This window comes from Pyxicephalus adspersus, chromosome 8, assembly GCF_032062135.1.
Source record: "Pyxicephalus adspersus chromosome 8, UCB_Pads_2.0, whole genome shotgun sequence".
Lineage (NCBI taxonomy): Eukaryota > Metazoa > Chordata > Amphibia > Anura > Pyxicephalidae > Pyxicephalus > Pyxicephalus adspersus.
This window is the reverse complement of record NC_092865.1, coordinates 18350903-18378563: the sequence shown is the minus strand read 5'-3', so window position 1 is coordinate 18378563 and position 27661 is coordinate 18350903. Positions and strand designations below refer to the sequence as shown.

Genomic DNA, 27661 nt, shown 5'->3' with positions numbered 1-27661 from the left:
ACTGTCAATTCCATTTTTTAAAAAAAAAAGATGAAAGTGCCCTTATCCTTACCATAATATTTAAAGAATTACTGACCCGAAATAGACCCAAATAATGACTTTCAGTTCAACCCCTGGCTGTATATGTTACATGAAAATTATTATATATTAAAGAAAGAAAAACTTAAAATGGTTTGCCTTTACATATTCTATATTGCTGTCCTTGAAGGTTCAGGTTCTTTTTGAAAGAAATATAAATAATTGGTAGTACAGTACATTCATTTAAAGGCATACAACACAAAAATAGAATTTAGCCAGACTTCCTTTAACTCTTTTAGAGAGGTTTATAATAATTGTATAGTAAACTATTGTAAGTAGAACAATCGGGCTGCAGTCAAAATACCTTACTTATGGCCAATAGTAGAAAAGGTCAGCAATGGCAGCCGCCTTGCCTTAGGGATAGGGTTTTAAAGTATCTATAACCAAAACATTCTTTCTGGGTTAGTAAAGGTTAAAACCTCTCATCTTTTTTGGAAAATCCACCCTCTATTTATTCATGTTTCATTATCAATACAAATTTGCAATATGGTAAAGCTGGAATGGGAACAAGACACGTACATTTTATATTAAAGACATAATCTTATAATAAAGAAGTGTTAAAGGCAGCAATTTTGTTCATGCATCAAGTGCTGCCAACCAACCTGGAAGGCTTATTTATTACAGCACCACTGCACCCCAGTGTGGAAGCATCCATTATTCTCCGTCACTCTAAGTATCATTGCCATTAAGTAATAGGAGAGGTGATTGAATTGTGCAAAGAGGAAGGTTGCAGAAATAAAAATAAGATTGGGTTTTGCCATGTTCTTCTGAAGACAAATTTATATTTTAGTAATCCTGGTTCTTATATTCGTTTGTTGAACACATGCTATTCTATACCCCTTGATATACTTGCTATTAACTGACAGACAAATAACTTGCATAAAAGAGAATAAGGAGCATTTCCTACCACAATGTTAAAATAATGGCCAACTAATGTAAAGTGCAGCCAAAAAAATAGACAGCATAATGAAAGGGCAATTTGCATTTTAAAAAGTATAATTGTATAACACAAGTAATATGTTGTAAACATTTTGAATTAAACGTATATAAGCACGAGTGGAAGGAAAAATGGAAAACAACACCTGTAAAATTGATTGAGGGAAGGGAATATTTATGCTCTAGAATAACACAGCATGAATAAAATATGGCAACAATTCTGCACACACAGGAAAAGATACTAGCAAAATAGATTTCTTTGGTTATGGTCACCTTATTGATAATAAGGAGAAACCGGCTAAAGCCATTAAAAAAATGACATTGCCAGTGTGAAAAAAATGACAGCCTTATGAATAGGTGAATCACGTCTTATGTGGAGTGTTACTATTCATTTTGACATAGCTCTGATTGCTGTCATGCATTGTGGTGTTCTGCAGAACATCTGTACAAAGCATCAAGAAAAATTGCTGCATGTCCATTTTTTATTGGTTTCCATGAGTTGGCAAGCTCACTCAAAATAAATAGGCTGCCTTTACATAATGCATGTTTATGTGTGACAAAATGCACTGGAAGAAATAAAAAAAAAAGTTAGCAAAAATAAACACATCCCAATAGTTAAAGGTACAGTTTACAAAAAAAAAACAAATTAAGAGATAATGATGGTGATGGTTAACTGATGAAGGCGATGATGAAAGATATTATAAAGAATGATGAAAACACAATAAAAATATACATACTTGTTTTGTCACAGAACATTTTATACCCACAAAGACATTTTAGTCCATATTCTTCTACCAAAGTATAATTCATTAATTTATAATAAGCTTTATTATGAACTTTTTTTTACTACAAAAATGCTCCCTTTAAACATGGTCACAAAGACACAATAGTGAATGGTAATGCCACATTTAGAGTTAGCCATGTGGACCATTAAAACATGATTCTTTTCACTAAATAAATCCATGTTTGTAGTTGCCAGAGTTCTTCCCATTCTGCATTCTTGTAGCTTCCCATAAGGTAGTATGAGAATAAATCAAATACTTGCCTTTAGAGGAAACACATGTGCCTCCAGAGTTCCTGCATGGCTGGCTAATATGTATGAAGGACTATGAACTTGGTCACATGAATTCGGTTGAAGGACAAAGCCAACCTTAAGTGTACTTGAACTCAGGTATAATAATAATAGGTTTTCTCTCCACTAAAAGCAAGTTTTACAGCCTTTCTAATGGCTTCTTTCATCTATTCCAGTAATAGCTCTCGAGTAAATAGAACATTTTGACATGGGAGCCATCTATCTGCCCCATCATAAAAGCCTTGAATCCTTTATGTACGCATGTTACCACAGCAATGCTAGTTTAGGTTCTGTTTTGTGAATTTGCAATTTTAAGTACAAATTCTCAGAGGAGCTGAAAAAAAATACAGAAAATGCAAAATAGACTGAGCTCATGGAAATGGCAGAACATAAATTGGACTTTCATCACTGAAAGAATCAAGCGGAGCATCTGCATTCCCTGTGCAGCTGTGACATTTGCAATGAAATAACAAAAGCACTTTAAGCTATCAGAGAACATATTACTAAATCGAAAAAAACAATTACTAAATGCCAGATACAAAATAGAATAAACTGTGGTAAGTCATCATGTAGTCAGATTGGTAAGGAGTCAATTAGGTATGGCGGATATGGGTTACTGTTCTCTACCACACAGAGATTATCTCCTTTCCAAAAAGCAGTGTGAACAGACATTAAATAGACACAGTTTTAGTTTTAAGATGGGAAAATGATTATTCTGAAAAGCAGGTGAGGTGACAAGATCTAGAAGAAGGGTAAGAAGATCAGATCTTTCTGAGATCCAATGAACTTTCTGCAGGAATAAAAGGAAGTGAGACATTACATATAAAACTTACTATAAGTCCATCTGCGTGCTTGTCCTCGTTAGTTTGGTCCTTAAGAAAACAAATGTTAACATTGAGAACATGCAGGAAAAGTTTAGGGCACATAAAACAGCTCCTGACCTGCTAGAACAGTGAATGTAATAATTCTTTTATAAAAACGTGTACAAAAAACAGGCCAAAAGAAAGCCAACATACAACTGGCTGCTATGAGAAAGCACCTAATGTAACTCTATACTTATTTTTATAAAAACCAAAAAACACTGGTAAATGGCTTTGCAAGTGCAAAAAGAAATCTGCACTGAGGGAAATATAAATGTTACATTTCTTATCCTCAGACATTGATAACTTTCTGGGACTCCTATCTAGGACAAGCATGGGGAAAAAAAACAAACATAGAACTGTATACTTTTTCCGGGTCTTTGCTAAAGGTGTTGTTTTAGCATGACAGCTAGGCAACTAGCATTCCCAGAAGGTGTAATCAATGGAAACTGAAATGCTTCTATAGTACGGGATTCCTTTAGGACCTGTGCATATGTACAGCAAGATTTACAATGTGTTTGCAAAGCTTTCATTAATCTTCAGTAAGCCTTATTGATTTATTGAGAGTACTAGGATGCGACATATATAAATTTTAAAAGGAGTGCTGACTTTTACTTTAAACAAGCTGCTTCAGCAAGTTTTCAAGCAAATGTCAAGGTAAACTGCTCCTGACTATAGGCTACTGATAGTTCTAGCGGAGCCTCTCCCAAACCTTTAACATGGGTGAACCATTAAAATAACTTTTAGGTCTTGAGGAAATCTCCTGCTATAATACTACAGCCAAAACTCACAGTACTTTAGCATGATGGTCTTTTGAATGAATGCCTCAGATTGCTGGCCAGTGGGAAAAATGTCACCCTAGCAGACAGCCAAACAGATCATTGGCATCATTTAAACGGAGGAATGAGATGGCTCATTGCTTAAGGAACCCCTAGCAACTTCTGGCAGGTCCCTAGATATTCACAGAACCCTGGTTAGAAAACAACAAATTCTAGCAGCTAGCTTAAAGTAACAGCTATCACACCCATTAGGTTTTACCAAAACTACAACTGAATGGGGCTTTAAAGGCTTCAAAAGACTGAAGCTTGCTGAAGGATTTGAGATTGCTTTATACAAGCTTGCTGAACACTTTGCCTTTATACAAACTAAAGGCCATGTAAGCAAATTCCTAATATGTTACAACTTTAACAAAATCTCAATCTCATCAGGAAAACATACATTTTTAGAGCTCGCTGGAGCCCTGGTTTATCTTGAGAATTAATAGCAACTGCTTGGGAAAACCATCTTAGCCAATTGCATAGTTTTCAGAGATAGCCAGGCTCATTCTGAAGACACTAACCTTGGGCTATAAAAAAAAACTACAAAATGCAGAATTGGGAAAACATTCCCCTATGTAAGCACCTTAAGATTTTTTACTGTGCCTGTCATACATTGTGACCTTGTAACAGATGGTTTGTGGCCTGACGACAGTGAATGGTAATATGCTGATGCTTTATAAAAAAATATGATAATATTAGTAAGGCTCATTCACATCTGTGATATACCTGCTTGCCATGTAAAACACTTTTTGTTAGTGCAAGAAGACAAAGGAACAAATCGAACATACGTGTTGCGTACTTAAGCAGTTCGGATGACAAAGCTGCTTTGCAGTGCATTTTTTTTTTTTAAACATTTCAACAAAGATCAACATTTGTTCTAAAGCCATAAAATTGCAAATATTTAAATGTCCCTTGTCTAGGTACAGGTGCACTTTAAGTAAGATCAGAGCACAAGGTTGGTCTCAGATAAGCAGCAGCTCTCTAACATAATGCAATGTAAGGCATTATGTGCCAACAGAAAAATAGCATGAATACCTGAAGAAACAAATCTTATCACAGAAAGAAATAGACTTCTGTTGTCAAAGGCAGAGGGAAAGATTGTACAGTTTGTACAGTTTCTCTCAGTTTGACATTTTTTCTATCCAGCTGATGCTCACGCAGGTACCAGACTGCTGATAACTATATATCCACGGAATGAACATAAAGAAGAAATAAAATATGTGGCCTTGCCATGAGACACAAGAACATTTCACACACGGACAGTGGCTCAGAGGTTAGCAGCTCTGGCCTTTGCAACACTAGGTCCCAGGTTCGAATCTTGGCCAGGGCACTATCTGCATGGAGTTTGCAGGTTCCCCTCGTGTTTGGTTGGGTTTCCCCTGGGTACTCTGGTTTGCTCCCACATTACAAAAACATGCAGTTGTGTTATTGGCTTCCCCCCAAAATTTACTGTAATAAAGACATAGGACTATGGTAAGGACAAAGGAGCCCCTTTGAGGGGCAGCTAGTGACATAACTATGGACTTTGTACAGCGCTGCATAATATGTCAGCGCTATATAAATACTGTATAATATTAACGTATACCTATAACTGCAAGCCACTTTGTCGAAGACTAATGTAAAAGGATTGCCGTTTTCTAAAAAAAAACATTGTAAAATCATTTTGATGTTAAACTAATTACTAAATTGGTTAACACCTGATACTCTGATTGGTTAATAGTACTTAAATTAAACCAGCAAAAAAGGAATACAGACCTAGTTTAGAATACTAAACTTTATAACTTGGACCATGTCTGCTAGATTCCAATATTCTGCTTCCATGTACCTCGGTAAAAGTCCTGTTTGGTATAGGTCCAAGGATCTGGAACAGAATAAGGACTTAAGGTACCTCTGTATTTGTTTCTTATTAGTGTTTGTCCTGCCAGTTGTCCTCTTGCTTGCCTCATTTACTTTCTTTTTGTTTTTCTGCTGGCCTGCCTGGTTGTAGTTCAGAGGAAGGTTTGAGACTGGTGTCTGGCATAGTGGAATAGTTCTGGACTGCAAGACGTTGGTGATGTCAGCAGCCTGTTGTTGTACCATGATGTCCAACTGGGTACTGACAGGCTGTGAAAAGTTTACAGCAAGAAAAGCACCCTAGGATTGCCACCCCACCAGTATTTCAGCTGTCCTGTCACTGCTTGATGAAATACCTGATAGAAGTGGCATAGGGTTGCCACCTTCGGTTGACCAACTCCCAACAATGGGTGGTAGGCGCCCAGTGCTCACCAACCGCAGGGTGCTCTTGGCTGTCTGCTTATGTGGCTCTTTCTAGATTCCTAGGCAAACTCAGGAAAATCTGCATGCTATATATCAGCTAAACCTTCCACAATCCTAACTTTCCTGCCTAAAATAATTAGGAAAAAATTCAAAACAAGTTACCAAATGTGTGACAATGTATACAATTACACTTCAATGTGTATTTTTTATTTTAATTACAGTATAAATATCCCTAAAAGTTGAATCCTTTTGTCTGCTTCTGTCAAGATGCTTTACGCTCAGTGAAGTACATTAATCTCCGAATCCTCTTTATGCAAGGCCATGAGATCATTTTGACTGGTGGGCATAGGGATCACCTAATCAGGAACCATGCAGACTGGTTCGCAGTATCCTAACTGCCAGACAGGTGTCAGATATAATGGAGTAACAACCTGCAGCTTGCACAGATGCAGACTTCTAGCTCTCCCATTTATGAATTCATTCTCCGCATGGGGCATCCTGCTGAAGGTTAATAAACAGATTGTGGGGGAGATAATGGATACGTGCCTCTTTAGCCGGTTCCTTTTTATTCTCAATACAGTACACAAAAAGGGTTAGGAACAGGTTTTCCAATTGATGTGATTACAGATCTGATCTGCTTGTTCAGGGTCAGTAACACAAAATATTAAACTTTGTGATAGGTAGAAACTAAAAATTTTAGATTGAATGGTAAGCAAAAACAGCCTACATATCATTGTAAGGTTCCTTTAAAGGAAGATGTACCATGTAGGAAGGAATTTTAACTTTAGGGTTGCTGCCAAACATAACCAGGATAAGTGCATCAGAACAGTTAATGTTTTAATCATTTAGACTTCATTTTTAGGGGGATAATCCTTTTAGCAATTAATGAGTGGTAGAGAACATTAGGTCCTTGAAGAACAGAGACATTGCAGAACCCTGGTGGAGGAGTAATGAGCTTAAGTAGTTATATAATCATAAATAAAACACAGCAGAGGGGTGCTGCAGGAGGAGGATGAAGGTATATAACATATTCCACCAGATCACAGGTTAGATTATAATGAAATGTGTGCTTGATAACCCCTAATGCTGCCTAAATATAATTAGAGTGTGTTAGGAATAAACATCTTCACAGACATATTAAGTAGAACACTTTTTTCAGTATCAGCAGGCAGCCAATTTCTCAGCAATGCAGAAGCAACAGGAAAACAAATAATTCCATATTAATTAGTCTGTGGAAGGCTACAATCCGCTCCTAACACGTGGGGGTAGGGCAGGAAATCCTGCGTCTGTCAGATAAAAGTGAACACATGCTAATGCAAAAACTTCCATGCCAATACAAAACTTCCTTAATAAGTAGGATGAAGAAAACCCACAATGCTGTGCAGTAAATGCCATCTCAGATGAACAATTATGCTGGACCACTCTAGCAGAATAAAAATACTGAACCACCTGCACTTTTCTCTTGCAATGTTTAGAATGAAAGTGCTAATGAATCCAAATCTTCAGTCTGCTTCTACTAAGAAAATATGTCATACCACAATAATTCTGCTCTCACTACAGTTACTTCTACAGAAGATCCAATGCTGGTGCTCCATTGCCCAGAACCACAAATAAAATGTGAGGCTTTCACATCAAAAAATATATGCAATGTGAAACTGATATTAGGCTTATAAACTGAGAGCACACATGGAATTTTAAGTCCTCTGATTAAATTTAAAAGGGATTAGTTAGTATCCCCCACTGGAGTATATAAGAGACAATGAAAGTAAGATTGAGCCATTGGATCAATCAAAGGCTATGTGCACTCATCCGAGGATTATGGCCCGATACGAACGGTCGCGCTAGCGTTGGGTGAAAATATGTGGGTATAGCGTTTAACGTTGTTCATGGATACATCAGGGAAAAATGAGTGATCAACATCTGCTGTTGTCTCCTCTCTTGACTTGTATGGTGGTCATTCTCAATCTGTTGTTCACTGATCCATTAGGATGGATCCATAAGGGACAGATTGAGAATGATCACCATACAAGGCAAGCGATTAGATAACAGCAGATGCCGATTGCTCATTCTCTCCTCCCTATAGAACAGCGCTGGTGCTATGTGTACCGTGCTCATTTATTTATGTCACTCTGTCACTAAAACAGTCACAAAAGATTGTTTCCAGAGATGAAAACTGCACATGTGCACACAGCCTTATGATAGTGGCATTGTATCATTTATTTTGCAAGCAGTCAATATTTTTTTGCCAATTGATTTCAATAGGGATACATGATTAATTGCATGTTGTATGATTAATATGTGTGTTTAATAAAACCTTCATCAGAATAGTTTTATATTTTTAGATAATCGTTTTAGATTTGTTATGGGGGAAAAAAAAAAACAAAGCTTTTTCAGTTATTCATACATGAAAGTACAGGATTAAGCTCCCCTATTTATATTAGTTTACTAAGGCTAAATTCAGACTAGCAGCTAAAAATGTCTCCTAGCAATGGTTGGGCAAGCAGGAGCCTTAACTTGTGACAACATAAAAAATAAAGAAATAGGTGTGAACCAGGTGTAAGCTGTCCTCTTATCCTCCTGCGTCGCTGTCTGTATCTGTCATTTGCAAACCCCTATTTAATGTACAGCGCTGTGTAACATGTTTGCACTATATAAATAGTGTTTATTATTAATAATAATAAAAAAATGTGTGTTGGGCGGGGACTTTTGCTGCCCTTGTAGTGGACCTTTGATCTCATGATGATGATATGATGAATTAAGCAACCTGGAATTCACGTTCATGTTTTTTATTAGCGTCTGCTAAGCCAACAGTCAATCCAGGTTCCAGTGGAAAGACATCACCACCAGAATATCATATTTATTACACACCCCTAGGCACCAAAATGAAGACATCAAACTCTTGAGACAGATCTTCAATGATATATACAAAGTATGTTAGGTTGCAAGATTGTGATGCCTTCATTAGGATATTCTAGTAAAAGTTAAATATAATTGTAAGAAGTGGCAAATATAATTATCTTATCTGGTTTATATTTATTAAGCTGGTAGGACAAAACACAAGATGACATCCCATTACCCAGGGTCCACCCCACACTAGCAAAACAGCCAATGATGTCAAATGCAGTAAAGGAAAGTTTTCATGTCCATTGATTTATTTTATTTATTCATTATAATCTTTTGACCTATAAAGTCTTTTATGCCCATCAATTCATCACAAAGAACCTTTCAATTTAGTTCTTGAAGTTGCAAAAGTTGCCCAAAACATAGAATGCAAGTAGAATGTCTAAAGAAATCTGGTAATCACAATTCACACCTGGGACAACCTAATCAAAACTTTTTTTTGCATACTACTGTGCATATTCATACCCTCTAACAATTTTAAGGTGTAGTACTCTACTTTAAAGTTTGTGTAAACAAGAGGTTACAGCCGAATTACTCTTAGCAGTCCTAGTCTATTTTATATTCTTTTCTATTCTATATTATTGCCTATTGGCCACCATATCTTAAACTTATATTTAGGAGAGTCAAAGGTTGCTCCCTGCTGTGCAATTTTCGGATGGTATTCTGCTATGCAAGCCAACATAGACAGATTAAAGGTAGACTAGTTTACTCTGTACATGCCTCCATGAATTCCCAATTCACAAGATAATGTCAGGCAACAACACCAACACCCTTCCTTTCTCCTGAAGGACAGCAGACCTATAAAATCATGAGGAAGTGATGAAGCACATTCTAGCAGTCTGTGGCTCAGATCCCAAAAACATAACAAGTGGTAATTTAGGAAGAAAAAAAGGGGGTATTTAGATTTCAAACTTTCACTTTATTTCAAACATTGTTTTGTGGTTTGTCTATGTATCTAACAGTTACAGGGTTTACATACAAGTGCTAAGTCTGCTTTCCTTCAAAGTTTCTCATCAGTATGTAAGTGACACGTCCCCCCCCCCCAACACATTAGAATCTCATACTTCAACTGAACCAAAGCACACCTACCCACAATGCAAAACTGCACCTGACAAACACAGGTTTCTTCCAAAATGCCGTCTATAGTGACATTTCTCATTCATAGTATAAGTCACTTACTCCCCGTTGTAAAGGTTCCCGGTAAAGTAAAAGTTCCCAAAAGAAGCAAAGTTCAAAAAAAGAATTTATTTTACCAGATTTGTTTTTTAACTTAACCAATGACATGCAAAACAATAGGTGATTTTTTGTTACATAATCTGGTAAAAGGCAACCAGGGCTTACCTTGGCAATCTGCAGCAAAACAATGCAGTGCTTGATGGATTCTACCATACTCTGTAAATAAAATAAGAGGTAAAAAATGAAAAGATATGTTTTCATGACAATTACCAGCTACACCTATATAACAAATGAGCATGAAGACATGATAGGAGTTTCTGCTTGAGCTACATAAAACTACTACCGTATTTTTCGCCGTATAAGACGCACCCAATTTTAAAGGAGGAAAATCTAGAAAAAAAAGATTCTGAAAGATTATTCCCCTTCTGATCACTCATGTGCCATTCATACCGGTATTCCCCTTCTGATCACTCTGTGTCATTCAAATTCCCCTTCTGATCACTCTGTGCTTTTTTTCCACTGTACGGCAGTTAGGACAGGGAACAGCAGGTGGCGCTGTGCCGGCTTCTTTCGCTCTGCTTTACAGACAGGAGACACGATGCTGGCAGAGGAGAGAAGAAACACACACGCTGCTGCAGCCAGACACACGCAGGATCCGGGTATCGGATGAGTATATTATTTTAATTATTTTATAACACATTTGTTGTATAAGACGCACTAACTTTTCCCCCCCAGTTTTGGGGAAGAAAAAGTGCGTCTTATACGGCAAAAAATACGGTAATTTAAAAACGGTCTCTAAGCTTGGGAATTGCAGCTAAGTGGATGACAAAAAACTCATTGAGCATAACCCGGTCCCTGGGACTTTCTACTCTGATGGTGAGACAACTTTTCACGAATTAGTCAGGAAGGAGTGGGGACCTCTTCGACTTAAGCAGAAAGGTCAAAATATCATTTCTGCTGTCTATATTCCTGACTCTAGTTTCACTAAATGTAAGCTCTGTTAGGTGATTTTTTATTCCAATGCGGTTTGATTTGCCTAGGTTTTGCCCAGAGACTTTGTGAGCTTTAAATGGGTTTTGAATTCCCATGCAAGCCTATCCAATATAAAGCCTGTTTGAAGCAAGTATGGAGGAGATCAAATGCACCGATCAATGAATTCTAAATAATAGAACAGTCTAAAGAAAAACTCAATGTCTATAGACACAGACTATAAATGTAAGTGCTTCTTACTTTTTGTAGGATATAAACTGTGTAGAGGAAGCCAGACATACCATCTGTAATTTAGGTATGATAAGCAGATATCACATTTGTAGTTTCTCTTAAGGTGGGGATTTTTTAAATTGCTTTATGCAGATTGCCAATCACACCTATGTACCAATATTTACTTGTGAAATGCGCACTGTATACTTACAAGTTCCTAAATTTATCCTCAAGCCGCCCAAACAGTGTGTGATTAGCACATTTGGTTACTAATAGAAATGCAGAAATGTAAATGTCTGAGAACCAAAATATCCAGGGCACCTGTGCTTCGAGTTGAGGAAAAGGGAGTATACAAACTTGAGTCTAGATGGGCAGTTAGTATAGTTAACTCAAATAATTCAAGTGGAAAGTTCCACTTTAAAGTTTGGAATCAGGCAGGGCTTTATTTCTAATGGGGCAGAACGTCCTTTCTGCACAAAGTTTTCCTACCTGCCTGATCGCTTCATGGAACTGTCAAAATTACCAAGCTGCCCATGTGTGGGGAAGGAAGAAGATGGCAGTGCCAGAACAGAAATAGGTGAGTATAGTGGGCTTTAGTCATGCTTTAATGATATCCACATATTCTATTCACTCAGAACCAGATTGGTATTTCCAACCTAGTTCAAGCATAAAGAAACTTACACATGTTGTATCCTTGAGATTTTCAATTTTCTGTAGGGAAAAATAAAGTGATACAATTATTCACATAAGGCAATATAGAAAAATGTAACCATTTATCCTGCTCCCTCAAATAAAATGATGTGCAAGATATTTCAAGAAAAAGTATTTCCAAGTACATATACCTCCAAGCATCGACTTGGACAGTTTACTTAGATGAAAGCATTACATATATAGTAAGTATACATATATTTTCTAGAACTGTATACCAGGAATCATCCATCCTCTCATTAAACAATTACAGCAACACAGGCACCTGAGGATACATGCAAAATGACACAAGAACACTGGGGTCACACCATTTGTAAAATTAAATAATGCAGATAAAATTAGCAATGACTCCTGACGTAAGGGTCATGTCTAACTGATACATAACTAGCCTCTAAGGAATCAGCCTGCGTGCAAAGAACAGCTGCAAATTATTAAGCAATGAAATCTCCATGGAATGAATTAACACTTTCTCAGAAGTCATGAATAACATCACAAAAAATATGGAATATATGCAGACAGGTCTAGAAAGCTTTCATTGACTAAGCAAGGTGAAAGCTGGAGAGAACCCAAGCATGTTTCCACATTATGGAAAGTATTGGTATGGAAAGCAAGAACGTCCCTGACAGCCTCATTTTTCATAAGTTCTATGTCTGATAATGTGCACAAAAAAAATCTAATCACAAAACAATCATGCTAACTTTGGGAAAAATGACAAGCCTGCATTTGGCCCGTCTTCAAAGATTAGATTTACATGGACTTTTTATTTTAACCTTTTTTTTTTTTTTTTTTTCAAATGAACAAGAATGCGGAAAATGCAGAAGCAGATGAAGTGGGAGCTCATTCTGTAGCATGTCAACCATAAACATTTTCGGTAATAGCAATTTTAATCTTTAATGTCCACCTCTAACAAACTTTTTTTTTTCCTTTTTGGATAAAGGAGGGAAGTGGTTAAACCCAAGTAAAATAGTGAATAGTGGAAAACTTTTCCAAGAGAGTCACAACAAATTTTTAGTAATGTGTGGAGGTGCTAGACTTTACTAAAATGTTTTTTTTTATTGTGGTTTAAGCCTTCCTGTAGATTCACAGAAAAGAAAGTAGGAAGAAAGTTTTAAGAAAACTTTACAGTGGGATTACAGACAAATGAAAAAAACTTACAAATCTGAACATTTTATTTAAAACTGAATTTTAAGGATCAGTTCAACCAAAATTAATATGTCAGTTATAAAGTTAAGACTAAGTAGACTTGAACTGAACTGCCCCAGCAGGCATCAAATCACCAGTCATCAGTAGAGAGGCTTTAACATGGCACAGTAAGAGCCTGCCTCCATAGGGGGAGGCAGCACATAACAAGGTTATTGTAAGAAATTAGTAGGGAACAGCTTTAGCAGCAGAAAAGACCTACGGGCAATACTGGTAAATAGCTTTTTGCCATCCAGGGAGAAAGCTGCATGACTGCCTCCATAAGGAGATACAGAACAAGGTATAGTTAAAAAAAAAAAAAAAGTAGCAGGGGTAAGCCTACAGGCATAACTGGTAACTAGTCGTTTGTCATCTCCGATTCTATTTTTGCACGTTCTACAGTTTAAATATCCCTTTGGGGGATCTCTCTGTACTAGGGAACCTGCTATTGCTGTTAAATTACTGAGCATGAAGCAGAAGGAGTGGGAGTTATAAAAGAGAAATCCCAAGAGACGCAGGAAGCTTGTTACGCAAATGTAATATAATTTCTAATGGACTGAAACCTTTATTATACTCAAAGATTTTATCTCCTTGTCCCAAGAACACAGATACCTACATACTATATTCGCATATTTCCTTCTTTCAAACATTTAAAGCTTTGCCATCACTATACCCTAGAATCAATTTCTTATTGTATCAATCAAGTAAAAGTTTAAAAAGAATTTTAATTGGAAACAAGGACACCAACCTTTCTCTGTTCATCATCTTTGCAGTTCTGGATCTTCTCATCAAATACCTGCAAGTCAACAAGTTACGGGGTAAAAAAAAAAAAACAAAAAAAAAAACACATTAGTAAGAAGATAAACCAGTATAGCAAGTTAGTTCAAGAAAAACAAAAAAACATTGGGACAACCTTTAAGCAAAACGAGAAGTAAATACGAACAAAACAGCCAAACAACAAGTGTCTGTGTATACCTACGATGTTACATGAGTCTCATTAAAAAATTTACAGGGAATACACATTGCCATATGACAATAATGAGCTTGCAGTGTGAGGGATTATAATTTCTTAGGCAACCAAGGACAAATCATTTGTAGAGCTTATTAAAAGATCTTCCCATCGATTCCTTAAAGAACTATAGCAAATAGCTGGTAATTGCTTAAATAATCAAGGATCTATATATTTTTCAGAAAAACACCCTTTAATTCCTATACACAAACTAGCAGCAAACAAACACAAGGCTTCCTATAAAGGGGTTCTTGTTACAAGATGTTTTAACTCCAGGCAAAAATACTCCTACAGTGGGGCTACTGCTGCATTGAAAACAGGTAAATGCAGCCAGTTCTCTAGGTTGCTGTGGTCCGATATCATGCCCTACAATGCAGAACGAGCAGACTGGTGTTAAAGGAGAGTACACAACAATTCTGCCAACAACCCAAAGCACTGGATCAAAAATGGGCGCACAGGCGACCAGGAGAGCGAAGAGTTAAGTTAAGTAGAAATGCGCACAAAATGTCCCCCACCATATTAATAATATTAGCTCATGTACATAGACTAACTATAAAAGTACCTTATTTGTTTGGATTTGGTCTGTTAAAAATACCACTGACCACTTTATATTCTTGGTTTGATAAGTGCAAAAAATGATCTGCCCTAGCATAGCAAAAATCCACTGAATGAGGGTTAACAAGGCTACAATAAAATTGAATGATGAGAAATTGCCACCGTCATTGACAGGAACATAACAAAAGCCCACCAGATAAATATGGCCTCTTGACTGCCCTTGCAAGGACACTGCAATCATACACTAAAACCTATCGCTGGACGCTACCTTACTCCTCTCAGATTTTGCCTACCCATTTACTGATTCTGCAATATCTTTAGTATTACAAACCGGCCAGCTAAAATGTCATACACAGCAAGTTCTATGTAGCCATCACTGGTAACCAGAAAACTCACAATCTGCCACAGAAACCCAACCAAGTCTTCAGAATCCAATACAAATCACTCGCCTCCAGCTGCACCTTTCAGCTTTAACAACCCCAGTAATGACACTAAGTGCCGCGCCGAGGATATTGCACAAGCGTTTAGTGCTCTGCACTTAATGTTCTGATTTCCAATCAGCCAGCTTCTCCAAATACACCTGGAATCTGACCTTGTGATGTAAACAGGGACTGAACTGCAGTGTTACAAGCGGTCAAAGCCAAGGTCTACATAGTGAGTAAAGCAATTGTGTTGTTTATGCTTTTGAGTGTTTATGCTTTTGTTGGTGTAATATCCTCATAGAACTTAAAAAAAAAAAAAAAAAAAGGGATCAAAGGTGCCAGTGAATAGGACATGGCCTCTGTGGTGCACAGTAGATAGCATCAAAGTGAAGAAGATCATATGAAAGTCAAGACAATGTGCAGGTGTAGCCCAACAGCAAGCTAAAGAATAACTCTGCTTGTCTTTTGGGAAAGTATGATAGTTAACACAAAGTAAATGGGTACAAGGGGTGAATTACAACTCTTTCAGGAGTAACGAGAGCTAATTACTTTATTATCACTCATAGCCCCTTATGGTTTTATTTTCTGTCTTGTGTGACAAACCGTAAAAAGGTCAATGTATTAAAGCTGGGCTTTAAAAAACACATTGTCAGAATATAAAACTGAACTCCAACTAAATTAGTCTTGATCCAAACGTAGATAAAATGGGGAATATACCGCCCCTTTGTACAATTTCCAAAAAGTTTTCGTTTTGCAAAAAAACAAAAATGGTAGTCTGTAAGAAGTTAGGCATGGTTGGGGACATTTATCTTTTTTTTTCCAACCTTGATGACTATGTAACTAAAGCTGCGTACACACACTTAATTATTGTCGTCTATCTTTAACGATCCTTTCCAGCAACAAACGAATATTTGAGTATTGTACATGCAGCGCCATTCTGTTCTATGGGGAGGGGGAGAACGATTGAGCGGTACCCCACAGCACTCTCCTACCTTCATTTCTATTGCAGTCTTTCATAGATATGTCAGGACAGATTCATGAACGACCAATGAACACAGATTCTCGCCAGAGACGAGCCCAATAGCTTGTATCGGTTGAAAATCATCTGACATGTGCACATAGCTGTAATGTGACTGTACACTATGCAGTCCTACACCAACCTAATAACTAGCAGCTAATAGAAATTATTTAACCCTTTTATATAAAACACAAATCTGCCAGCTCCATCCATTATAATAAAGGCTTGGAGCACTTACTGTTGGAGAACACTCCCCAATGATTGACATTAGCTAAATTAATTAAATTTTCTCACATTAGGTATTTGATGTGTGCAGGGTGGGTAAACTGGTATTGTGTACCCATTGACCAATGTATAACCAGGTTTCCTATACATCTCAATGGTTCTGCTTCTGCTACAATGATTATTATAGTTTAAATTCAATTATCATTTTAGATTATCTAATTAATTATTTTTTCATATAAAAAAAATATACACACTGGGAATTACGTTGTCCATGTAAAAGGTGGCGAAGTCTGCCTTATCAAGTTTTACAATCACATCAACATTTCAATCAAGTACAGCATAGGAAAAACAAAACATAGATGAAGTTATCAGTGTGTATTGAACATACCTTTATCTGGTCAATTAAGATCTGGAGGTAAGCATCTGACTCTGCAAGCTTCTTATCAAAATCCTGAATACTTGGAACAAACCCAGCGTCCACACCCTGAAAAATAAAATCACACCATTAAAACTCAACCTGTGAGAGAAGGAACTGCTGGCTCTTGTGAACCTGAATCTCATCTACAGACTGCAAATGACCAGACATGAACTTCACATTTCTCAGAAGACAGAGTCGGTAAGGAGGTGCTAAAAAAACAGAATACTTTAAAGGCACACTAAATGTAGCCATTACCTATGTTTTATACATGCCTAAATGAGACAACAAAAATTCAATAAAATAGATGATTACTGAAATGCCAACCAACAGGTATTTTCTTTACTTGCTAAGGCTATGTACACACATAAGACTTTTGTCGTTAGAAAGAATCTTTCACAATCCTTTCCAATGACAAAAGACTTAAAGATGCATGAACGAGCGTCGTACATACAGAACCGTACTGCTCTATGGAGAGGGGAGAACAAGCGAGCGGTAGCCCGCTGCTCTCTCTCCCTTTGTATTGCAGTTGTTCATGGAACTGCCAGGACGGATTCATGAAAGACGTCGGACGGCTGCTGTACACACGTCAGATTTTTGCCCGATATCAGCCTCAAGTAATAATTGGGCGAGAATAATCTGATGTGTGTACATAGCCTGGAAAGAAAACCCAATGCTATCTGCACATTTAAGAACCTTTCTTAGGCTAAGAAATAGAAGTTGCAATATATTATCCTATATTAATCCTTTTTATCTATGTCACATACTAGATACACAAACAGATGTTAGCAGTATACGTTCAAGTATAGAGCTTACAGCCGTCTGTCTTTATTAACGATTTATGCCAATCTACAGGAACGGTGCTATTTTCCCAGTGTCATTTATTACCTTGGCTGCTTTGACCATGAACACAATGGAGTCCGTTTTTGGCAACTGATAGACAGATCTATCCATCCCAACCCATCCCTCACAACAACTAGATTCTAAAACTGGCTATGGATACACTGAAATGCTTCTAAACCAAAACATTGGCAAAACGGTGGGTGACTTTTACTTGGCGCGCGCACACAGCCAATAGCACCTGTAAAATATAAGTGCATATGAGCTAAACAGATTCAGATAGTGTCAGAATTCTCAGACAACAAGCATACTTGCAAAAAAAAACAAAAAAAAAAACACAGTAATCCTACCCCAAGGTCCGATGCTTTCCCCTTTAGCCCCAAGACCCCAAGATCTGATGCTTTCCCCTTTAGCTCTAAGACCCCAGAGTCCAATGCTTTTCTCTAGTCCAAAAGACATCAGTCATGATTCTGCCAAAATTCCTGGGAAATGATAATTTAATACCTAGAGCCAGCTAGTTCAATTATCAAATTGTTGAGCAGTGACCAATTTTTAGCTTTTTTTGTGGAGTTACAGATGTCGAAGAACGATCACCTTCTGCAGGGACACAGTAGTGATATGGCAGCCGGCCAGTGGTACCACAGCATGCAATGGGGGAGGACGAATAGATTTGACAAACCCCAATGTGTATCAGATGCTTAAGATTCCTTGTCTTGCATAACTCGCAAAGATTACAATCCCCACATGCCGTACCGTTATTTTGTTGCAGGACGCCTTTTCCTTCAATTCTTTAGTTTTTCTGAATGTAAGAACGGCTTTAAACACCGGCAAAAGAAATAATGTCGTCTTACTGACAGACAGGAAGGCAGAAAGTCAGCAGCCCATCCTGAAATCCTTTGCTGTGATGTCAAGACTCATAACAATATCTTCTCTCACTCCAAGGGGTGGATGCTTATTCCCTTTTCTTAACAGGAAAAAAGAACTTGCTGCCTATTCACCTGAGATATACCGTAGACCAATATCACAGAAAGTAAATTTGCTCTTTGCATTGTAGGAAAAGTTTGCACAGCAGCCTCAGACAGGGTGTAACCACATATGCCATGAGGAGAAAAGGACAACCCTTCCCTAGCAGCAATGTTTTATACACACACAAGTTCCAAATCCAGACAAACTAACTGCAGCACAAGAGGATTATTTCTGTTACACCCTTAAGATCTATTGAATACATTTTTACCATGTACCTTATCACAACCTACTTCCTAGTGTCTTTTAATAAAACAAGCCTTTATCTTTATTAAAACCAGCAATTATTTGCCTTACAGCCCTTCAAAAATACAAAACCCAAACCACAAGGGACGGCAATAAATCTGCTTTACCTATTTCCCTTCACTTCACCTCTAAACTTTCACACATCTCTTTTTACATTAATGATGGGGACAGATTGAAACATGTCCTCCGTACAAAGTCCTTAAAAAAAAAACAATACTCAAACCCACTAACAGGAGCCCCTCATTAACTAGACTGCACTAACCCCATTGCTCTTCTGCCAGTTTAGCCTGCTGGGATGTTTACAGCCTCTACATACAAAATTTTCAGCACTGGCAAAGCCTGCACAGTGTGTTCTCACAGTATTGCATAGGAATGTGTATCAATATTTATAGATTTATATTTATGGCAATGTGTGTCTATATTTATGTTTTAGAAGAAACCCTAACCCCTCCATAAAACTCTTTAAAGTCTCACTGCATAGGCTTGCAAAGTATTACAATAGATGAAAAGCTTAAACTTTAGACAGTCCTCTACCAGCTAGCATCTCCATCCAGAGACTGAATCTTGATTTTTGGGTAAATAAAGTCTAAAGATGTTAAATGCGTAATGTGGCTCACAAGCAATTGGCTGGGAAATCTGCACCAAGAGTGATGCTCCAGCCAATGTCTAATGTTGCTATGTGGGATCCAGCAAACTTACACAGTGAGATATACAGAGATATATATATATATACACACACACACACACACACACACACGGGGTGCTGAGAAGTTCCTGGCTTTGCACCTTTCCAGATGATATGACAGCCTAATATCTTAGTATGTAACTGTGCAAATATCAGGTGTTTGCGATTCTTAAAATTGTTTTTTCTTTTAGTGAGAAGCTGTGATGGCAGAGGCACAAGTAAGTTTCACATCAGAGTTACGGGTCGTCATGAAGTTTTTGTTTCTCCAGGGAAAGTCAGCAAAGGACATTCACAATGAGATGTAACGAACACTGGGGAAGAAGTGTCCTTCCTACAGCACTGTCAAAACCTGGATATCTCGTTTCAAGACTGGGCATTTCACCGTTGAAGTGGGCGCCCTACCAACCTCAACTGACCTGGCAACCTGCCATGTGGTCCATGAGCCGATTATTGAGGACCAGCGAATATCCACAAAAAAGATAGCCCAGATACTTGACATCTCACGGGAGCGTGTTGGGTTTATCACCACTATCCTAGACATGCACAAGCTTTCAGCAATGGAACGAGTTGAAGCATCCAAAACCGTTTTGGTCCATTTTGAAGCTGCACAGGACTTTTTGGCTAGGTTAATGACTGAGGATGAAACCTGGCTCCACATCTACAATACTGACACCAAGGAACAGTCAAAGGAATGGTGGACTACCTACTTCAGGGCTCTAGTATCACCGGACAGTATTATGCTAACCTCCTGGACCAGCTGAAGGAGGCAATTAAGACAAAACGCCGTGGAAAGTTGATCAAAGGGATCCTTTTTTTGCAGGACAATGAACCTGCTCATACGTCCAACGTTGTGGCTGCCAAATAGAACACCCTGGGTTTCCAATTGGTTCACCATCCCCCCTAATCGCCTGACCCCTTCAGACTAATATCTAATCCAGAATTTGAAGCAACACCTGAAGGGGCAATGTTTTGAGGACATTTCTGATGTCAAAGATGCTAACCAAAACACTTATTTGGACGGTCTAGAAAAGCTGCAAAATAAATATATACACACACATATCTAAATCACACACACTTTACAATCTGTGATCTATGTACATTCCCTTTACATTTCTGAAAACTTTTCAACATGTGGACAAACCTAACCTGTAACAAGTCCAGCTTACCCTACAACAGTAATATTATATCTAGGTTAAAGAGTTTGATGGTATAGCATGTAGTCCTCTTTAGACTTTATACACAAGTGCTGGAAAAACCAGAATTACATTATTCGGTTAACAGTCTGTATCTATACTTTAAACCTAACAACAGGAAGGCCCTCTGATTTTAAAATGCTGTTTCATTACTGCTAGCTTAGCTCAGAACCCTTGCACAACTATTAAAAAAAAATAAGTTTCAGCCGTTTTCATTTTCTGCTTTCTGCTGACATGCAACCATTACCAGGTTAACTCACTAAACACAATCTCCCTCCTGTAAGTCCCCTCACCAACCTTCTCTCTCTGTATGTCCCCGAAACAGCAGATTCATCCTCGTGTCATCTCTGCAGGGTAGAAGAGGGGCTGTTTATGCCACGTACTTCACAAAGGGCGGGGGAGACTGGGCTGCTGCTGTGCCAGTTCTTGGAAGGAAAAGAGCTGTGTTTTTACAGCCAATTAACCACAGTGCTGACATCACATTATGCCCATACACGCTGAACATATACATGAATGCTGCTATATATTTTTATCATATATATATATATATATATCCCTGTCAAAACAAACTTCTATTTCATGTTCATATTGATTGTGGGCAGCTTGGCGCTATGTTGCCATTGCAGAGATGTAGAATGTGGTCAGAGGTTTGTAGAGCACTGAAATACAAAAACAGACCTTTCCCATTATTAATGCACAAAACCTCAACTAAAATGAGACTTGAAGATTTGTATGCTGTCAAACAAAGGGAAATAGAAAAATAAATATTGGCTAAAGTGCATTTCTGCAATTGTTTTGTTACACAGAATGAAAACTGAAACAATGGGCCTATACGTGCAGGTGTAGGTCACAATTAAGGGGGATTTCAATGTCACATCAAATACAAATGTGGCAACCACTGACTAATTGTGTAATGGTTATTGTTCTAATAAAGTAAACTATAAAAAGATAAGAAAATTAAACACCAATGTGTACTGATTTGAAACTCAAGTTAAGATTATAAACTCTGAGAGCAGGGTCCTCTCCTCCTCCTCTGTCTGTCACTTGCAACCCCTATTTAATGTAAAGCGCTGCGTAATATGTTGGAGCTCTATAAATAGTTTATTAATAATAATTATAATAACCGTGGCCTGTGCTTTACCCAAAAATATCTGCAAACTGAATATTCAGCTCCTATTTCTTCGGTTTGTTCAAATAGATGCAATAAATTGCACATATGAATACTTCATCTGATAGGCTTCTCATATTTATCCACAAAAGTAAGAATGATCAAAACCTCAGAATATTCCTTCCCTAAAAAAAAACAATATACATCTTCTACTGTACAGAAATCATACAGAACTGCAGCATGCAACTGCAACCTGACATTATAATGATTTTATTGGAGATTACAAAAAAATCTCTTGTAATTTGCAACTATCCGATAGCATTACATTACAGACAAATTATTGTAGTTCTGTTTATTACAAAAAATAAATAAATGAATAAAACTGATCTGAGTAGTATTTCTATTAGCAAAATACATTTTGATTTTTAAAAGGATAATGGTAGATTTATCACAACTCTGAGTTCCTTTTCTACCACCCTGATCATAGGGATATGGATATTGAAGAACGGAGGTTATCATTGTAAGGTCTGTCCATTGCCACCATTGTTCTTCTGGGACTCCAGCATCCTCTGTAATCGTGCAAACACCAGGCCTGGCCATGGAGAATAAAGGCCGAGTCTAACTAACCACATCTGGGAAGATTATAGAGGAGGTCAAAGCTTTAGTATTCATTAGGTTTGTACTACGATTTAGGAATAGAAAAGGGAGAATTATGGGCAAACATCCTTTTAACATGGAGCCAACATTTCAGGACCTGCCAAAAGATAACGTCATTTCTTTGAAATGCATGGTTGGTTCTTGCGTTTAGCGAACCATATCACTTAATAAAGCTGGTGTCTTGAAGGAGCAGAATAGGCGTGGGAAGTTTGCATTTTTTATGTCTGTTTGTGCGGCTACAATATTTAGGAGGATAAATAAAGTGTCAGGTTTTCATCACAAAAAAGAAATAAATGGCACTGCTGTACAATCCAATAGACAACCTATTTAATGTTACTATGGTTTTCTAAAATAATACACTGGCTTCTTCTGTCAAATACTAATGGCAAATACAATATAACGAGCTGAGAGAAGAATCAAGGTTTTGTCTAATCACAAAAGTAGAAGCACTCACCATTGAATATCTATGCCAGGAACTTAAACTTTAGCCTTTAAAAGCTTTACAATTGGGCCTCTGGTCTGCCCGCATATTGCTGAAATGCTCGGAGAACAGGTTGTACCATGAGACCGAAATAAAAGGGAGAAGAGTGCCGAGAGATGCCTAATGTGACTTCTGCTCTTAGCGATGGGGTTTTTGTTCTAGTGACATAAAATATTGAATACAGTTTTAGGCCACCACTTAAGCAGAAGAAGAGATGCTTCACCATTAAGATGTGACCATTGAAGAATAAAAGCAGAGAAATATACTATGAAGGAAGGGAACTGGACTGTTTTACTGACATGGACAGTATATGTTCAAAAAATACTTCTCTCAGAGGCACGTGTTAAAAAGCTGCTGGTTTGCTACTCCACAGCTTCTGCAAATATTCACACTTTCAGGTGTATAGAAAACACAATGCTTGCTGTGGTTCCTCCAGCCAGCTTCCCGTAAGGCAGGGTACAAATTACTTGACCCAAATAAATAGTTGAATACTCGCAGTAGCTTTTTTTTCGGTATATATCTCCAACACCTAAACAAGCCAACATTTGTTTAAAGCACCGGCATGCACTTACAGTAGTCCCCAAGCTAAAATGTTTCACTTCCAATTTTGACTGGACTACGGACATTTTATCCTCCATCTTATCCTTATTACAGTCTGTGCTACCAAGGTGCCTGCTGTCTTTAATTTACTCCCTGAAAAAAAAAGACCATTTTATTTAATAATAAACAAATTTTTAGATGGTAAATGGTTCCAGACAGGATTGCCAAATTGCACTCCTCAGCTTCTCCATGTTACAATCATAAAGTGATGATGGTTCACATGGTGTATCTGCCCCACTGTATGTCACTTGGGATTTTCAACCTCATAGTCTGTTAGCATTATAAACATACCCAAATCCCCTGTGCCTTGTTCAGTAAAGTAGATTTACCTGTCACCAAACTTCTGTCTCAGTTGATTTATTACTTTTTTGGCTTCCAGAATCACCATTGCTAAGCTCTCGAAGACACCAATGCTACTGCTGGATTTCCTTAAAGCCAAAGTTCACTGGATCATGGTCAATGACAGATTGTCTCATACTGCAGAACTTCCTATCCCGCTTTTACAAAATACAGAACTCAGAGATTCATTACAAGGTGTGATAATAGCCAACTTTGAGCAGGAAGTAAGCCCCTCTATTATTATCATTACTACACAGTATTTATATCGCCCGCACATTACTCAGTGATTTACAAAGACTGTAGTCAGGTCACTATCTGTCCCTCAAAAGAACTCACAATCTAATGTCCCTATCATAGTCATATGTCTTTAGTACATTCTAAGGCCAATTTTGGGGGGAAACCAATTAACATAACTACATTTTTTTTCTGGAATTTGGGGGGATACCAGAGTACCCGGAGGAAACCCATGCAAACACGGGGAGAACCTGCAAACTCTAGGTAGATAGTGCCCTGGTCAAGATTCGAGCATGGAACCTAGCGCTGCAAAAGTCAGAATGCTAACCACTGAGCCCCCATGCTTATCCTAGTTTCTTCCTGTTCCTTCCAGTGTCATTTTTCAATTTTGGCATGATAGTTCCCCTTATTAATTGTTGTTGTTCCCCCTGCATGTTCCACCATTCTCCCTCCTATATTTAATACTTATTTTTACTTCTGTAATATTATCCTAATTGTCAAACATTTTTTCCAATACAAATATTGAAATACAATAAAACACACATACATTTGTTTTGCACTATTCTATCTTCATGTATTCATTTGGTGATGCTCCTAACAAAATGGCACATCAAAGCCAAAGTGCACTTCTGTTTATGAAATGCTTCCCTTCATTCGCAAATACAGACAAACCTTCGAAAAATGATAATCCAATGCTACTGAATGAAAAATACCTGCAAACGTAATAGTGTCCTAATGGTGTAAAATGTTCACTGGACATAGATTTCTTATGAATTTAACATGTAACCTGCCTGGCAGGACACGCCAATTGTCTCTGTGAAGAAAGTAACTCTAAAACTTAAATTGTTGGCATAGTACATCAGAGAAGTTGTATAATTTAAATGACTTATCTACAAAATAAACTTTACCATAAAAACATAATTTCTTAACAATGAGTGTTTTTGCTGTTTCAGCAGCTCCCACCAATTACCTATTAAATAATACATGAAATTGTATCTGTACTACCCTTCACCTGACATAAGATAAATTACTGTTCTTCTAGGAACACGCTGCTCATTTTGTATGGCTTGCAAACATTGCATGCTACTGCAATCCATCCATGCAATGGCTTACCACCACAAAGCTGCTTGACATACACATATATAATCAGCAGGTGAAAGCAGTGAATGGATATAAAAAGACACTGTAATAGTAATGATTAAAGCAGACAGATTATTGAGCATTGAACATCTGTTTTATGTAACTGGGCCATTATCGTATGCATGAAGAACAAGCTGGATGCATAAACCTTAATCCATCAGGGAAAGCATTTTCCCCAGCCAAGTCCCAGAAAACCCACTGGTCAGTTAGTGATCGAGTGCACATGACGACTTTACACTGCCATGGATAAACCGGCATCGCTCAAACATATTTTACATAGAAAGACATTTGATGCATCTGATTTGCTTTTCTTTCCCCACAAGTCTATTTGACAACAAAAGTAACTCTGCAGCTAGTGGTACACAGATCAAAATCAAGCCATTTTTTCAAAAGCAAACTACATTTCCTATTTATGAACATTGGGCTAAGAACAAGCAGATGAGCAAAGTTAATAGTAAATTGTGTTGTCACCATTATGGCTGTATGAAGTGGTGAGTGGTTCTCACAAGTGCGTAAACAGAATTCCTTTTTTAAAGCGAACTCAACCAACGCCATTCACCTGTCCGGTGTTCCTTCTCTCTTTTTTATTCCTTCTCTCAGAGATGATCTTCAGCCATCTTGTTTGGCCATGCTGGGAAGATGCAACTTCCACGCGTGTTCATTGATTCCTGACAGCTGGAATTTCTGGGTTTTCCTGTCAACCAAACCTGTCGCTGCACATGTGCAGCTTAGTTTCATCACCAAAAATTTGGAGCGATCAGGCAAGACAGATTAGTGTTGGAGAGACAACATCTGTCCCTTTTTCAACACTGATCTGACTCATTGAGCATTTGTGAAAAAACTAACATACAGCAGGTATATTAATAAAAATTAAAAACAAAAAAAAAAAAACAACCCCTCCAAAACATGTTGCTTTACAGCATAAAATGCAGACAAATAAATCAACTTGATAAAATACTTGTAAACTCAGTTGGGTGGAAGTAGTTCCCTTCTCCATTGCATGCAAAGTTACATGATTGGCTCCTGTGATCAAATATAATCATTTAGATGATTTCAGTATAAACACAGCTATTTCTGGGGAATTCTAGTGCAACTAAAAGTAATCAATCACCTATGAGCGGCAAGACATTGTCCACAGATCTCAGGGATAAAGCTGTGGATGGACACAAGTCTGGAGATAGATACCAAAATATTTTAAAGTCTTTATCTAACCCAGGGAGAACAAAAACATAGTCATTATTAAAAATTGGAAAGTTTGATACCACTAGGACCCCCCTTGGATTATGCCATCCCTCCAAAAATAGGCCTGAGGCAACTTTGAAGCAGTTACAGCGTTGTATGGCAAGGAGTGCTGATTGTGTGGATAAATAACAATATAACAGGGGCTCCACAAATATGGCCTCTATGGGCCAAAGCTAAGAAAAAGGGAATTATGGCTGGATCAGAAAAACTATATGGTATCAACATCAATGGTAAAACTGGCCAAAACATTGTAAACTTTCATCAAACGTTGACTCTGTTGATCACAATATACCAGCTATAAATGTAAATTTCTAGATGAACAGTTACATACACAAAAGAAATACATATATGTGAACGGTCATACATGTCAGTGGTGTAATTCTATTCAGTTTCTCCAGCGATCCTCATACACCTATTAATGGCCATTTAGGAAAAACAGAATACGGAGATCTCTCTGATCTCTCATCCTCCCAGCTATGCTGTACCATACATTTTAGGAGACCAATACCACTCTCTATCTTTTTTTTTTTTTTTTTTTTTTTTACAATAATACCATGTAACACCAGTATCTATAAAAAAATTAAGCTTTTCAGAATTCTCCTAGGTTGTCTGTATGCCACTGGCTATAGAACACTACATCAAGCAAACGTTCTAAATGAAGCACTAGTTTTTTATGGGGCCTGGAAGAGAGAATTTAGTTCAAGAGAAACAAACAAAAAAAAAAATCCTCAAAAGTCAAGGAAATAAAATCACCAAAACTAATATAAGACTGCATGAAAACCTCCTGACCATCCTTATTTTAGGAGAGCAACTATATAAAAAAAACAGAAAGAATCGTTTAATACAGCTAGCCATATGGGATGAAATAATCACCAGTTGGAAGCCACTTTGGTAAACATGCATTGTCATTAAGATTAGATTCATTACTTGGAAAGGGAAGAAGATCTCCAGTACACAAAGTCCCTGCATTCCACTCTGAACTTGTGAGGGAGAATCTGTTAACTAGTTTATTATTCAGCATGTATAATATAATAAATATCAGTTT

The 27661-nt window shown here is 37.6% G+C and overlaps 1 protein-coding gene across 8 annotated transcripts in view; it reads right to left on the bottom strand.

The window, feature by feature from the left end:
- The window catches only part of OSBPL9 (oxysterol binding protein like 9), a 77870-nt gene that overhangs the window by 20107 nt on the left and 30102 nt on the right, over positions 1-27661 (bottom strand). For 4 of the 8 annotated variants that reach the window (XM_072419633.1, XM_072419631.1, XM_072419634.1 and 1 more), the window contains 5 exons: positions 16802-16897; positions 13933-13980; positions 11979-12008; positions 10263-10313; positions 2920-2958 (listed from right to left, as the gene is read on the bottom strand). In XM_072419633.1, coding sequence (XP_072275734.1) covers positions 2920-2958; positions 10263-10313; positions 11979-12008; positions 13933-13980; positions 16802-16897 — 264 coding nt within the window. Of the gene's footprint in view, positions 1-2919; positions 2959-10262; positions 10314-11978; positions 12009-13932; positions 13981-15144; positions 15250-16801; positions 16898-21112; positions 21214-27661 lie in introns of those variants that run through there. The other 4 variants (XM_072419632.1, XM_072419635.1, XM_072419638.1 and 1 more) reach the window with 3 other exon arrangements.